The following is a 16,868-nucleotide window of genomic DNA, read 5'->3' as shown; positions in this document are numbered from 1 at the left end:
ATCACTGGTGTGCTTTTCTATCTTGTGGAGAGACTAGGACTGGATATCATCAAAATGAGTGGCATTGAAGAGCATATACCCAACAAAGCATAGGTACATAGTAGACATGAATAAAACAACACATCTTCTTTGCCTGAAACTATGCTCAAAAAAAAACCACATATCATTGCAGAGAGCTTGAAGCTCTTGCTTGATCTCACGAACAGCACCAAACCTGTCATCTTTCCCTGATCGGTCATACTATGCAGGATCTTCGTCCTTCGACACATACTTCCAATAGATGGTGTCATGAAGAGAGGCTTGTGTACTGTGTCAGCCTCATAGCCATCAATGTCAGGTTTGGGGCACATATCAAAGAAGATTTGTACAGCTTCTGGTATCATAGTAGAGTGAGGAATTTCGATGGTTGTGCGTGTTGTGTAAGGACTTCATCGAATTGCCGTTCTTGTAATTAGTATCACCCTACACCATGTATCATGCAAGTTGAAACATATGATGTGTACAGAAACCCACTCATCCATCTCCAGCAAACTCTCACAGCTTTCTCACAGTGGAATCTGACAGATACAATTCATAAGTGGGAAGACCCTATCTTCGGACGGAAGCTGTAGTCATCGACCATCGCTAGAAACATTCTGACATCAAAAAGCTGATAATATGTCGTTTAACTCTCCGGACACATCTCCCGAGCATGCCCAGGATTGCAATCGAGATGCTTCATATTACATGTAGGACCATCTCGTACATCCAGATGCAGTTCCACAAGCCGTCATCAATTCATCAGACAATCACCTCGCGTTTGTCTCCTCCAATACCAACATCATTTCCGAGGATTGTAAGAGAAATTATGCACAACTTCCCGCAGATACCCAATATGGACAAAGATTAGTGTAGAGCGCTCTTGAAAATACAACAGAGTGGCTCATCTGATCACACAGGAAGGCCCATGGTCATGGTCATCCAGTACATCCGGATGAAAAGCATCACGTCTGACTCAGGGCGGAGCCCTGCAAATCATGCTCCCATCCAACACTTAGGGCCTGCACTGCGTCCATTGCAGCGTCCCTTGATGTCCGGAATTGGTTGTTCCATGCCCTATGAAGGCATTGTCCCAAACTTGACTCTGTGTTGACAATTGGAAAGTGACTAAGCTGATGATGGACAACTACTCACAGTGGCATAACAATCATGTCAAGAAGAAAGGTACCAAACTGGTTAAGCACGAAGACATGGCTTCCTCTTGCAAGTCAATCAGTGAAGGCATCCAAATCGAATCACCTGCTGAACCTACCCAAAGCAACCCTACTAATAAGAGAGCAACCTCACTTGATACTAGCGATGATGAAGCGGAGCCAGCAAGAAAAAAACAACGCATTGAAGATTTGGATACCTAGGACACCCAACATGAGTCTGACCACTCTCTTCCTCTGATACTACCCTCTACTACTCCTGACACTTCTCATGCGATGTGCGATACTCAAGAACTTAAGATAAGTGATGTGCACTTTGTTATTTTTTCCAACATCAATTCTTACTAGGCCAATGAATCTGCATCCAAGTCGGCATCATCTCCACAACGTCACAAAGGCAAGAAAAGGAGATCCAGTCCAATGTGGAGGTGAGCATTTCCAATGATCTTCACGTATTTTTCTAACCTTTATCACTTGGCACAACAGATCAGGAGCCCACTGTAGAACTGTTTATTTCGAGCTTCTTGGCACTGCTCACATTTTTGTTCACAGTGATGGACTTATCATCGAACCTATAGCTACTTCATCTTCAGCTTATAGCGCTACAACACTCGCTTCGAAACCATTGAGTTCTGACACCAGGCCTTCCCACGACTGCCATACCATCACCAGACCTACCATTGTCCAATGCTACAAATGTAACTTCACTTGCTCCAAGAAGGAGCTTGTGGCGACAGACTTGGAGCTACACAAGCTAGAACTATATCCTGGCTGAACTAGACGGTTCTGTGTCCAGGCTATGCTATGCAGCATTCTACCTGCTCCCTTATCTTCTGTGCAGCAGAACTAAAGTCTCAGTTACTAGCATCACAGATCTAGATGGTGAAACACTGAATACCTCAGCAAGTGAAGATGTAGAAGAACTGGAAGACAAAGTGCTCACTTTCACCTTCAATGCATAAACCTGCCATCCACCATTCCTCAATACCACCAACCATTTCTGAATTCCACTATCCTTCATAAAACCAAACATAACACCTGAACCATATTGTGCAAGTAATTGATTACTGTACATTTCCCTTCAAATGCGTAGGCAGTACAATGCTTCTTGATAGTCTGTAAATGCAGGCAATGCCATATTGGACTTGAGGCCCTGTAACATGAATCAGTGATGCATTGCAGTAGTCATGTAAATATACTCGCATGGTGCAAGGTGACCTTCTCAAAGATCCTGCTCATTCTCTCTGAACTCTCTTTTTCCTTTGTCGGAGTGAGTTTTCCTTGTTTTTTGTTGACAACAACCTGACCTCCTCCCACTCCAAATATTGTGTTATTGGAGTCATCTAAAGGCCTTTGTTGATGTTGACAAACAGGCTGTGAAGGTGCAAGGCTGAATATGGATGTAGCGGAGAACTTGGATGCAGTTGTAGGCTGTGCTGACATCCCTAGGTTGAGTTATTCCTTACCTTTGGATTGTGATTGTGGCTTGTCTGTTTACATGTGATAGTCACAAACCCATAGTATTGTTCATACATAACAACAAAAATGAGCAGTAAAACACAAGGTAACACATAGTATTCTGATCAGCTTCTGTATAAATGGACACCTGATTTCTTTGTCCATGAGGGAGACATAGAACTTCAGGAAATGCTCATTGTCCTTCTCACCAAGAACCATGATCAATACAGCCTGCTGCTTTGGAGGCCTGTCAGCATCCTCAGTCTGTAATAGGTGTGTGGCGTGTACCACCAAGTCCATATTGCCCTCAAGCACAGGCCCAGGCGGAGGTGGAGTATAAGCTCCATGCTGCCTGTCATGGAGCTAACAATGAATCTTTCGAAGACATCAGTCAGGCGGTTGATAGTGCCCTGCATTCCCATCACAGCAGCAGTAGGCATGACCTTAGCGGCCTGTGTTGCACTGCTCATCTTTGCTACATTACTCATCCTCTGAGAGACATGTGTGCTGGCCTATGAACATGCTTTCTTTGAGGGGAGGAGACACCAAGGTGGTGGAGACTGGCTGAACTGAATCATGGGTTGATGTGAATGACCTGGTCTTGACAGAATTGATAGTGGTGCCCTCATAAGGGCGTTTGGCACTGGCAGAGCTGGGTAAAAGAAGGACCGGCCATAGAGGAAGGGCCAGCAGAAGACAGGGCTGGAGCCTGAGGAGGACACATAACACCTGGGTGGAAGGCAGAGTGCCCTTTAGCGCCACCCAAGGGTATTATGTCCTGCATTTTTTCAAAGTAGGTCCAGCCTGTGTTGTGGAATGGATGCATATGATGATTGGACTAGTGTATGTTAGCTTTTAATAAAAAACATAGCGGGGCTGACATACACTGAGTGCAATTAAAATTTGTATCAGCAAACTTTGCAGTCACATATGATCTGAGTCATATCAGATAGTTTGACAAGTTTAGCAGTATTTTATTGACAGTCATCAGTTCATAACTATAATCTCTGTATTATTGATAGTAAGAATTGCTTATACAATGGAAAGTCTTTCCTTATATATCTGTGCCTCAAATGATAAATATGGAGGGCAATCTAGCATAACCTGAAGACACATCAGGAAATAATTGATAGAGTTTCTTCTCTAAATAAAGAGATACTTTTGTCCACAGTGCAGATGGATGTGGTAAGGTATATCTTTGTAAGGATTCTTGAAGATTGTTCTGAGGACAAGCATACACTATGTGACAGGAATTATAAGTGGCAGCAGGCTGCTTAGCAAAATCATCAGTAGTTTCAGAACATCATACAATAGCACTGGTTATACAACATCACTGATAGTGATATCCAATCCCTTTCACCATGTCACATGCTGCTCCTGAAGGGCAGCCAACATATCAGATGGAAGTGGTGATAGCTGTAACATCATTATTGTCAGTTGGCTGATCTACACAGCAAAGATTAGACATCTCCCATGTCAGTAATGTATGTGTTCTGTTGGTTATGATATTTTCACTATGCATATTGTTAAGTATCATGATCTGCTTAGAGCACTTTTATACAAGCATCACTGTTCTTGTCCCTTTATGCTTTTCTTTGCATGTGTATTATAAATTGACTAGTCTAAATATACTATTGCTTATTAAGGGGATGTCACAGGGGACATATGTAACTAATGTTGATACTCATAGTGGGATTGTAGACTGTGAAAAGTGCTTTACCAGTGACAGTGTTCAGCTGTAAGTTGAGAAGGAGAAGCGCATGGACAAGATTTTCAGTGCAGAGTGATTATAGAGCACTGTAGAGTATCAGTGCAAAATGTTGAGTGCTGGGAGTGTGTTGAAAAGAGGTGTAGACTCACCTTTGCCTCCTCCATACAGACCACCCAGAAGGATAATTGGGGCCATGACTGCAGGACAGGAGCTGTAGGCAGTGAGTTTTTTCATGTGGGGTAATGGTAGAATACTATAGAGTAGGATGATAGAAGGATAAGTGCATGGAGTGAATGAGTGGTGGGTAGTGAGGTTTCGGTGAGGGGTGATCATCGAGCACTGTAGAGTAGGAGACTAGAGTAGGAGACTAGAATGATGAGATGAGGGAGTTTGCAGGAAGGGAGACACAGCAGTGAGAGAGAGAGATGGCAGAAAGGGTTAGACAGCAGAAAGGAAGAGATGGCAGGAAGAAACAGATGGCAGGCAAGGAGATACTGCAGTGAGAGAGTGACAGCAGGAATACATGGACAGCAGGATAGGACAGACACTGGCAAGAGAGAGATGGCGGGAAGAGAGAGACAGCGAGAAGGGAGTGTCCATACAGGTGGAAAAACTCATTAAGTCCACCTATGTGGAACACAAATTTGACTCTGTAATGTGTCACAAATACAACCAAACATACCACAACTGTATATGGCTCATCACTTAACCTTCATTCATCCATCACACATCTCAACCTTATCGAACACACCAGTTTCCTACCTTATCATATTTAATTGATTTATATGGCACTTCTTAAGCAACCACGCCGACCATGCAACCAGATGCCATCAATGAAGGGCAGGTGCCTCTGATTCATGTTCAATCAGATGAAGTAACAAAGAGCAGTGAGAGGAGGTAACCAATCCTCATGATATTTTTCAGACCACAAAGTTGGAGACTACCAAGGAAGAGATAAGTTTAGTGGCGCTTAGAAGACTGAGGGAGATTAATGGATTACTAGAGATTTGCCTTTGTGTTTTCCTTCAATCTTTATATTATGTTATCCATTAGGGAGCTGCATAATGCAGAATCCAGCCAATTTGTTGTTGACACTGTGCATTCATCCACCATTGAATTAACAGTGATGTCGAAATTTTTCACTACAAAGTACCGCAGATCCAAGTCATGAGTAAACACAATGGGTGTTTGTCAGCCTGACATATATTGCATACCACAAGAACATCTTTCGAAGGTTGGCACAATGTCCAAGGAATGTTGGCAGCATGATTGCTTCCAAGACACATTACCAAGCAAAGATAGGCTGTAATACTAATTGTGTTGACGGCCAGCCTGAGTGGCTTGTGGGTGGATATTGAGTCCGGGATGTTCTGGCTGATGGTCAAGGGAAATGTTCAGTTGTTAGCAAGCTGTCAGTGCATCACTAGACATCAATAAAATGATGCTCACAGCAATGTATCATTTTCACTGAGATATTTGTTGGTTGAAATGCAGCAACCAAGGGTGACTGTGAATGCTGGCACTAACCAGGTGTGATTCAAAAAACTAACAGTTAATACAAGGTAGCAAGATAATTCTATGATGATCAGAGTGTGTCTGTAATACAAGCCTTTAGAGCCCTCAAGTTGGATTTTAACTTCCAGCATTCTTCCTCCACCTGCTAGCATGTCTCATATGTGTTTATTAGACTCTATTCAACTCAGCCTACCTTTTCCTGAAGTTTGTCAACATCATTGACATCGAGCTTCCTTCTCTTCCTAAGAGGCTCCACCCAGTTGGTCAGCATCTCTTCTAAGATTTCAAAGCCATCTGAGGAGTCAGAAGACTTAGATTCATTGTTGGACATGCTTAGTGTCTTTGGCCACTGTGTACGTTTTCCACTGAAACATATGAATGTTAGGTTGACACTATTTTGCTGAATAATAGCCACCTACCATGACTGCATAGTGACTGACACATGATACATGATTCTCCCACCCGGGCCCCAGACTTTACCCATAGTTGTGCAATACTGGCAGCCAGGGAATTGTCAGCACTATGTTCTCATGACTGCCTGGAGCTACTGTTGTGGGCCTACACAAGACATCAAAGCATGAAAGGCAATATCTATAGAAATGATAGTCTTACCCTGCATGAAGGAACAATGGCAGCAGCATTCTTTACAGGCAGCTTTGGCTGGACTCCCAAGGCATAGATAATTGTCATTTGAGCAGGAGATACATGCAGGGTTTCTCAACTTTAGTATAGAGACTGATGCCATAGTTGAGGAATGAGATGAGTGATTGATGTTGCAGTTTTGGATGAAGATAGATCATGTTGGAATCTTAGCTATCTTATCTTGCTTTAACAAACTTAAGTTTATCAAGTTATGAAAGCAAATAATTCTGACTTAATTTCTGCTTGGAGAATTGTACATAACATTGACATTGATGACATTAATGACACTATGAAATTTGACTTTGACCTGTTCATTCAGAGGAACCTCAACTTTGGGTGTCCATTTAACACAGGAAGTATTAACTGAATTATATGCACCTCCACATATCTCAGATGGACCTCTACAGCTAGTCTGTGTCCTCCACCCTCTGTCCTGTCCATTCTCAGCATGTTCCCTTTGGTCAGATGTTTGAACTTCATCTTCTCTGGAATGTCTGATTATATCCACCATGTGGTTACATCTCCAAAACTCTAGATCCCCAGATCTCAGCTGTACCTATCTCTGGACCTATTTCCACCCTCTGTCCATAACTCCTTTAATTTTCCAGCTGGTATTCCCACAAACAACTATGTGACATTCTGTTTGACTTTCATAGTGTTCATTGCTACTCTAACTAATACCTATGGAACATTGATTCAATCCATTGGCCAATACACACATACTGTATGGTTCTATATCATGACAGATACTTTTAGCTGCTTAGATGCTGATTTGTCAACAGAGCTGTTAACTTGCACTGATCAGATCCCTGAATACCATAGTGCCCTGAGAAGACTCACTTTCTTTCTTTCTTTGTGAGTGAGATGCTCTGCTATGGCTGGATGTCTCTATATGTTCATTGATGAACCTACATATCCTTTATCTACATTTTGTTATGCATTGTGATGGCTCGATCCTGTCCAAGACGCACATAGGTTGAATCCCATTAAAATGGCAAGTGGCTTATCAAAAGTTGATTTGGATGCTGAGTTTGTTGAGAGTACTGGGGCTGGTACAAGTATTGATACTAAAAAAACACTCACAACAATTTTTCTAAAGCCAAGTAAGCAGCTGAGCAGTTTCTCAATGCTTGTCCATTAGAGGTCTTTGATCATTTTATCAATCACTCGTAGTGTTTTATGAGTGCCAACCAAATGGGTCTAACTGGGGAAGCTACAGCTTTGACAGTATAAATGTAGAAGCAACACCACTCTGTATCTTCAACTTTGATGAATTCAATTATGGCTATTCTTAACTAAGATTTACATTATTTTTGCACTACCAATGTCTCCCAGAGAAGATAAAGAGAGAAAAGTCACTATAAAAGTAAAATATAGGAAACTATATATTAGAAGTTATAAAGTGAGCTAAGAAGCTACAACTAGACAAGCTACTACCAGAGGAGGCCTAAAATCCAACTTAATAGGAAGCTATGAAGTATTGAACTAGGATAGGAAAGTAGATAAAGACTGGTGGTGTTAACTAGTGGAGGGAAAGTATGCTTATGTAAGCAGTAAATATAAGTGAGTGTAGGTGGAAGTAAATAAAAAACAGTCAATTTAAGCCCAAGGAAAACTTGACGGTCACAATACAGTATGTGACTATAATCTTGGTAGATATATATAAGCCCAGGGTAACTGTGGTGCTAAATTAAGATCTTAGTCAATATAGATTGGGCTGTGCCAATTGTGCTACATAGATCTAATATGGAATGTTAGGTATACTAAACAATATAGTACAAATAGCTCATGAAATGGATCACATATTGCTATAGAGTTTGCCAATATCTTCTGATAATCAATCAGCTAGGATTGAACTTGAAATAATGTTTAGAAGACATAATATTGAGGTCACTACTGAACATTGTGGAACATTATAACTAGGGGTGTACTATGCAATTATATTAATCTAACACTAACTAAATACTAGTACAAATACTGGCAATACACCAGATTTGTAGATATAAATGACACTAGTCAGTGAATGTGTTATGTACATGTAATGGATAAAGCAAATAAGGAAGTTAAATAAAAGTACAAGCAAGACTACAGCCAAACAACTACTGTATGTAGAAGGCCTGCATCTTGACATCCTGAATCCTCTCTTTCATGATATGGAGCCTCTTTAAACAAATTCTTTTTAAGTGTAATGATAAAGCATAGTCTTCAATAACCAGCAAATTTGTTGCCTAGAGCCTCAATACTCTGAAATACATATATTCAAAGGGATAGGCTGCATAATCGGAGGGTTTAATATGACTTCCTTTCGGACATTGGGATTGTTAAGACCATACTCAAGAGTTGACGGATCCAAGGGGCTTGTACTAGTCACTAACTCTAGCTCAGACAGACTCTTCAATCCTGGGCACGAATGGTATAAAATTGATGGTACTAATGCATATCACTAACTCTAGTTCAGACTCTTCAATCCTGGGCCGAGTCTGACTCCAAGTTGAAACATTCAATCCTCATTTCAATGCAAAAGCTTCAAACACTAGACTCTAGAGTGACATGGTCATTTCTCATTTATATGCATCACATAGCACTAACATACATGAAGCTATTTGACTATTTGAACCAATGGCAGCCTCTATCCATCGCTATAGGACAAGATACATTGGGATTGTGCTATGACCACATTTGCAGCATATTGAGTCCGTCGTTCATTCCCCTCGGAACCTCTTAATTACATGCTTCATTATAAACTCAAATCTTCCACCAGACATAGTTTCAATGCCAATGTTCGGGAACTCAATTGCAAGCCTCCGATGGCTTGATCTAGCCTGCGACTATAATAAAATGGTACGTCCTGTACTATCTTGCTGCGAACTGGGATTAATATTGCCTTGGATTTAAGGCAACTAGTATCGCTGTGACACTGGAGGCACAAATTTCCTTTGAGCCACAATGCGCTTCTCATCAACATATGCCTGGACTGCCGAGAGTACTGCCTGGTAATGGGACAGACGAGCCCACTGTCCTCATCACCACACAAAAAGTTGCTTCTTTGGAAAGTGTGCAATGGCAATTGAACAACGTGAATCTAGATCAGACAATGGACTTACTGGAGGAGATTTTTGCTTCCTCAATTGTAGACAGGGTCCACAAGACTGTTTTCAATAGCAGTTGGAAAAAGTCACCCAGCACTTCAGGTATGTGTCTCGAACTTTTGTGATTCATGCTGAACTCTGAATTTTCTTCAAGGTTTCACTCAAAACAACATTTTCCAGGATGAAAGCTGCACTTCACTACCATTTCCTCCCCTTCCTGCAGTCATTCAAGAGTCCCATGCACCTGCTGTGACTCGTCAAAATATATCAACAACTGCAAGATGCACCACTCCACGACCTGCACCAACTTTAGCTGAAGTTTTACAGTGTCCCAACTTTGAGACTTGGTATCTAGGACAAGACTGCTCCGTTACAAGTGCTACAGCAGCACCTAGTCCTCAGCGTACTCATTGGCAGCCCCTGCCCATGACTCCATCTAGTGGACTAGACTGCTCCGTTACAGGTTCTGCTACTACTCATCAGCAGCCCACACCCACTGTGACTACTCATTGTCATCGACCTATGGCCAGGACCCGTCAGCAGACTACACCTACTCATCAGTGACCCAGACCAGCACGACCAAATATCGCAGCCACTTGAAACCCTTCTCACAATTCCTTGGAGTCTATATCTTCAGAGTTGTCTGTTGAGGTTAGTTTTTTTTGTGGGCTTTGGGTGGCTCTTTGCTGAATGGCATTATTATTTTAAGACCACTGGAGTTATGGCTGTGCAGGAAGCACCTCATGAACCCGCATCTCACTTTGATTCCAAACAAGAAGCCAGTGATTGGCGCTGTAGGCCAATATGGAGCCAACCCGACTTGGACTTTCCATCATCATTTTCTGTGTATGATAGTCTTCAGAGTCTGGGTGCCGAACAATGTCAACATCCAAATCCAAATGGCCGACAAGAACTGCCTTCGTGAGAATGTTAATGAACTTTGCATGTTGTGTGTGAAGGTTACACATGCGAACCCTAAGGCATTACAAAAGGATGTCAATGCAACGTTCAAAACAATGCAGACTGAGGTACTTGTATCAAATAATACACATATATGTCACTTACTGGTAGTCAAACAGTGGACTAGCATCCAAGCACGTACAGGCCTCAAGGGAATGTATATTGCGGTTTGGGGTGATGTTGAACAATACCATGAGCCAAAACTTTTTACACAGCCAAGGTCGGGTCATTCATCAAAGATGTTCTTGGCATGGAGCCAAAGTGCTTTGCACTCAAAGTTGAGTCCTGGGTAGTTGGAAATTTCGGTAAGCAAAGAACATATAGTGAACATGACTTACTTAACTTTCATGTAGATAGTGCTAGCACAGCCAGCCAACGACTGTCATTGACAAAACTTATTAGCCTGTGTCGCCAGCACATCCAGGACAGACTTGGTAGGTTGAACTGCAGGTTTTCACAGGGCCATTTCCCAACGTTAGTCATACAGATATTATTCTTCCTACTTTGAGTCATCCACCAAAAAAGAAGGTCAAAATGAATTACGATAATTATGAAGGCAAGATTGTGGAAACTTACAGCATTGCACTGGGAAATTTTCCTGGCATTATTCAAAATCCTGGAAAGATTGGGTGTCGCAAAGACTTGGTCAAGCTGTATGACTTACTTTTCAGTGGAACATGCTCATGGATGAAGCTCACAAGTGATGAGCTTATGGAACGTGTTGCCAAGAACAAGGAATGCCAGGCACATGGTGAACAAATCTAAAAGGTGCATAAGTGCTGGGAAAAGGCTTCCATGGCAAAGAGCGCAAAAGTAGTGGAAGACACAGATGTGGATGAGGAGGTAGAGGAGGAGGCGACGGAGGCGGCAAGTTCATTGGTGGCTTGATTAACAGATCATTCCAGTACATTACCTGTAGATACGTATGATAAGCAGCCATCCACCTGATCAAGGGGAGCTCACTGTTAGAAGATGATATTCCGAAGCCATCCATTCACAAGACCTCCCATGGTGCAGTGATTGTGCCTGATGGCAAGATTGAAGGTACTGGGCTCAGCAAGCCACATAATCCATATCTTGGCATCGTGAGAGCGATATTCCAAAGCCATCCATTTGCAAGACTCCAGTGGCGCAGTGATCACGCCCAATGGCAAGATTGAAGGTAATGGGCCCAGCAAGCCACACAATCCATACCATCCTGGTGGTAGAACCTGCCATACTTGATACGCTAAGCCTTGGCATGGGTTTTGGGGGGATATGGGTGCAGAGTGGGAGTGAGGTGGAGCCAGACAAGCGTGAGGATAAAGGATGGCGAGGGGGTAGATGGTAGTAGGTGTATTATAGTAAATATATAGTGAAAAATGGATGTAAAAACTGTGAGCAACGAGGGAAGCAACAAACTCACCACAACAGATGACCTGCATGACAATTTGGCAGCAATGAGATGTCTTGAAGCATGGGTCATGATATCCACAGCCTAAAGATATAGAATAACAAGGTCTGCGGAAGATTGAGTAGAAAATGAGTGTAAACGACAAGGGAAGCAATGAGCTCACCACCATAGATGACCTGCAAAACAATCTGGTAGTAATGAGAGGTCTTGAAGTGTGGGAAATGGTATCCGCAGCCTAGAAAGGTGGAATAAAGGAGGTCTGGGGAAAATTGAGTAGAAAACAATTGAAAGACATGAGCTCAATGTCACACACGATGAACATGAGTAAGAACATGGCTGTGAGAAGGCGCAGCACAGTGAGAAGGAATTAGCGACCGCATTCAGAGATTTCTGCTCATACCTATTTAGGGTAGTAAGGGCAACAGTGCCTTATCCCTGTTAAGTAAGCTTATGGGGAGCTCTGATTTTCCCTTAAGGACTGCTGATTTGCTGATATTATCGCTGGTATGAGGGAACAGTGACATGTATTACTAACTAGTATCAAGATGGGGTACGTGATGTATTTACTAATTAGTAAGATTAATAGTGCCATCCAGGTGTAGAAAGGCAGAACTCAGATGGACCGAAGTCCAGAAGATGATCGGGTAAGTCTAAGTTAAATGAGTTAAGTCTAATATGATATTCAAACTAAGGACACTCTACAGGAGTTGTACAGAGGTTTATCTACTGGATGGGATCCGAGAGGATCAGTAAGCTAAAAACAAATGCTATGTATGAGCATGTGGAAACATATTAGTAAGTATGAACGGAACATAGGTAAATGAACTCAGAGATGAACAGAGTACAAGGATCAATAAGCAAGACGGAAACACAGATAACTGAAGTCCAAAGTCAAGGGGATTACCATAAGGGAATAGACACTGATTTAAGGTTTGGGCTTTGGATATGAGTATAGGTCGGATCCAGAGGTCTGGATATCAGATGAGGTGTCCAAGATGGAACTAGGATATGAATCATGGATATAGTCCAGTATTCTAGGGAAGGTAAAGCCCCAGATGGAATGAGCTCGGATCCGATTGGATGAAGGGTGGATGAAGCAGGCTTAGCTGTGGAGGTATGGATATATGGATGTTTGAAGGTGTACAGATCCGAACCAATGGTGGACTGGAGGACTGAAGGCATGGATAAGGGTATGGAGTCATGGATAAGGGTATGGAGGTCCGGATGTGCGTCTGGAAGGTGTCCGGAAGGTGTAGGAACATCATCGAACGTAGGTCCAGAACACGGGATATGACAGGGATCAAGAGTGCCAGTATAATGTTAGCAGGGAATTCTATCATTGTTAATAGTAGTAGTAAATGCAGAAGCACTGCCAGTAAGGATTTCTGCTTCTATTAAAAATGTCAATCAGGAGTTGAAGGTCAGGTAACAAGTCCAACATGTAACTACTTTTCTTTAAGTAATATGGTATCATAGAAAATTTTCAACAATGTTATTGCAATTGCCCAGGAATACTTAGAGTACATGTCGAATAACCCACTTTAGCAGTTTCCGCCTGTCTAGCGATCAATTTTAACAGCCAGGAACAGATCCCTGCTCATTCTAGAAGTTCTTGCAATATGAGAAGTACTCGAAGCTAAGCAGTACATCCTGTATTAGGAATTCAAGGAACTAGTGGAAATGAGCTATCAATTAGACCATCATGCAGAAGTCACATCCATGCATCTAACTTGATTATAGGGTACTGGTGCTACCGGTGTATGCTGAATTGGTGAAACACTACTCTCAACCTATGGCAGTAAGTAAACATCATCATCTGGCATTGAGACAAAGAATACACTCAAATGATTGTAGTTGCACTGATCCTCATGCTTCAGGAGGCTGGACAACATGATGAGGCACTCAGTAGGCTTATAGTAACCACTACTGAATAAATCCATTATGTCACTTGTGTCACTGACCTCAGGACTCTGGAATGTTGTGTTTGTGACAGTTACAATAGTTCAATTGAGGAGTGGAGCTTGAAAACATTGTCTGACAGTGTGCTTGAAGGGATGTCATAGTCAAAAATGGGGGAATTGATGTCAGTGTATTGCAACTCATGAGTTATGTCATTCATGCTCCATAGACACTGGAGATGGTAAGTCATATATATACAATAAATGAGACATAGGTATCCATACCTGTACCACCTGACCCATAATTCACCCACAGGTGTCCAGGGTAAACCTTATCTACAGCCATATCGCTCAATAAATCTTAGCCACTGCAGCTTTCTGCTGTAACACTACAATATAAGTATGAAAAGTGACAACAATCAAAAAAAAAAATTCAATTGAAGAAACAACCCTTGGCATCAGCAAAACTTTTCAATGTATATTCTTGAACCTGCTGCCTAGGGCCTAGATGTAGCTACAGTTAGTTCAAGTCTAGCACAAAGAACAAGCATACTCACCTTAGTGGATGCTAGAACAATGCTTAGGACTTTGAGTCAATCAGTAAAAGTGCCCAAATTGAGCAAGAGCTGGTAGGATCTAGAGAGTCTCCCATGGCTATATGATGCTTTCTGAGGTATGAATCTATTTTTTGTTGTCATGCAAGGTGTACATACTGTTAAGATGGGAATGAAGTAGGCCACTTCTAGAGGCTAATAAGTGACCAGATATGATCAAGACTAGAGTCCAAAGTAAGTTGCCAAAGAGGCAGGGAGCACTGGACTCCAGGATATGGGTGATGTTTGGTAAACAAATGTAAACAGACAAGCCACAATCCAAAGGTAAGGAATAACTCGACCTAGGGATGTCCTAGGAAGGTCAGGAAGTCATGTAAATAGTTAGAGAAATGTGAGGAATGATACCATAAGTATATAGAGATAAAACACATAGGAAAGTGACCTATAGAGGTGAATAATCATATAACTAACACATACTTACCTTACAAGGCACACCCTCAAAAATTTGATTGATGTTCTAACTCAAACTGATAATCTTTACCTGTATTTGTAGAGGGTGTTTTTGTAATCCGATTTTTTATGTTCCAGTTCCTGTAAGTCTTGTGATATCTAGTCTATATTCTCCCACTGACTTGGACCATAACAGTGTCAGTGCCAGTATTACCATTGGCCTGCTTTGCTCATAATCTGGGTTACTGTGACTCCTGTATAGTATGTGTTTTAGTGGTTTATACTGTATATGCTACATTACATATTTTACCTTGTCCAAGTGATCTTGCTGGCAGTGTGAACTGTATCAGCATACTAATATGCTCTCTAAAAGTCATATTTTGTTGAGAGAGCTCAAAATAGATCAATAAGAACCATCACTTCAATTATTATTGGCTCCTATCTATGCATATTAAATTTTGAATTGTTGATTTTCACTAGGCTTCAAGCTCAGAGTGCTCAAGTTCAATTGACTGCTACTTACTATACACAATACTATATTTGAGTGGACTGGACTTTTGAGAAATCAGATATCTTCAGCCATTACTTGGCAGCTACCAGAGAATTCAACATCAGCACTTCTTCAAAACAGTACAGGACACAAATTATATACATTGAGTGCAAAATGACTGGCTTAACCATATGTTCAACTAACTTCTTATTATGTAGAACGACAGTGAACAAGGCAATAAACAAGAGGAAGAATCACACAAGCTTGAGAGACAAGAGCAACTTATTTGGGATACTAACTCAAAAATGAATGAAGGTACTGTAGTACATACAAGATATATCACTGGTTGCTGTAGAAAACAATGTACAGAAAAATAACATCAACTTGAACCAGCATCCAGTGGTATCCCAATAGACAGTGGGGCAAAAATTATTTATTCTTCACACAGCTAGAGGCAACAGAGTCTTTTACGATGGAGTTGTTTCAGGAGCTTCCAATTCTTTATGGGTTCCCACAGAGCGTTCACCCCAAGCTACATCATGGCCATACATACATCCTAGACCTTTGCTCCCTATCTCTGCCACCAGCACTTCTCCATCCTCCAGTGAGTTTTGGAGAGAGCTAATTTGTGTATTAATTGATATTAGCTGTGTTTGGGCCAGCTTGTTCTCATCATGAAGGATCGACTTTGTCAGGTCAATGTCATGGTGGTGAATGCATTGATATTGCCTTCTTGTAGTAATAGTGATAGGTGACCTAGGAAATTTCAAACATTTGCCCATTGAAATAGGTTGAAGTTTTAGAAGAAAGTACAGTGTATTCTACTTTGGAAAAAAAACCTGAATTAGTTATAACTCAAATGAAATAGGACACACTGTTGTTTATACGGTCCTTAGAGTCAGTTCGGAAACTTGGAAGTTGGGAAATATTTGCAACAATTGATGTTGGGGCTGTGCGTTAGTTCGGCATCATCCTCCTTTAGGTGGGTGGAGCTCAAATACAATGGTGTATACTATGCATTCCTAGCAGTGTGCACCCTTGCAGTGGAATTCCTTCAACCAGTCCTCCATGGGCTTTGTCTTCGGCCAGATCTACTACAAGCCCAGCAACTGATCATACAATGTGCAATACCTTTAATTGGCATCCTCATCAATGCATCTGGGACCTTAGTTGCAAGGTCATTCTTCACACAGATTATATCAGAACTTCGCGCCCTTGGGGTGTCTGATTTGAAATTTGTTTCTCTCGAGGAACAACTTGCTATATTTTTCTACACTAGTGTCACTGGCCTTTCAATAAGGCATGTTGGAGAGAGGTTCCAGTGCTCCAACAAAAGGATCTCTTGGCAAGTGCTATGTTTTTGTGATCGGACTTGTGTCTTATGAATACTTATATCTGCTAGTTACTTTTGAAGGATGCTTGTAGTTTTCTCGTGCCTTCCATTCTATTCAACCTACATGTTCTTGCCAGATGCATCAGTCTCCCTGAAAATCCACTGCAACCTGAAGTTCTGGCCTT

General features: G+C 41.7%; 1 protein-coding gene across 1 annotated transcript; it reads left to right on the top strand.

Moving 5' to 3' along the window:
- Positions 1-9,481: 9,481 nt before the first annotated feature.
- DFJ58DRAFT_734951 (uncharacterized protein) lies at positions 9,482-11,330 on the top strand (the record flags this gene model as incomplete). The annotated part of the gene is made up of 9 exons (XM_041386562.1): positions 9,482-9,707; positions 9,760-10,103; positions 10,230-10,256; positions 10,315-10,399; positions 10,461-10,633; positions 10,685-10,732; positions 10,786-10,870; positions 10,919-10,999; positions 11,053-11,330. The coding sequence occupies 9 exons, from the start codon at positions 9,482-9,484 to the stop codon at positions 11,328-11,330; spliced, it is 1,347 nt and encodes a 448-aa protein (XP_041237050.1).
- Between the last annotated feature and the right edge of the window lie 5,538 nt (positions 11,331-16,868).

This window comes from Suillus subalutaceus (genome assembly GCF_016647625.1).
Source record: "Suillus subalutaceus strain FC151 chromosome Unknown DFJ58scaffold_194, whole genome shotgun sequence".
Lineage (NCBI taxonomy): Eukaryota > Fungi > Basidiomycota > Agaricomycetes > Boletales > Suillaceae > Suillus > Suillus subalutaceus.
This window is presented reverse-complemented; position numbering and strand designations above follow the sequence as displayed.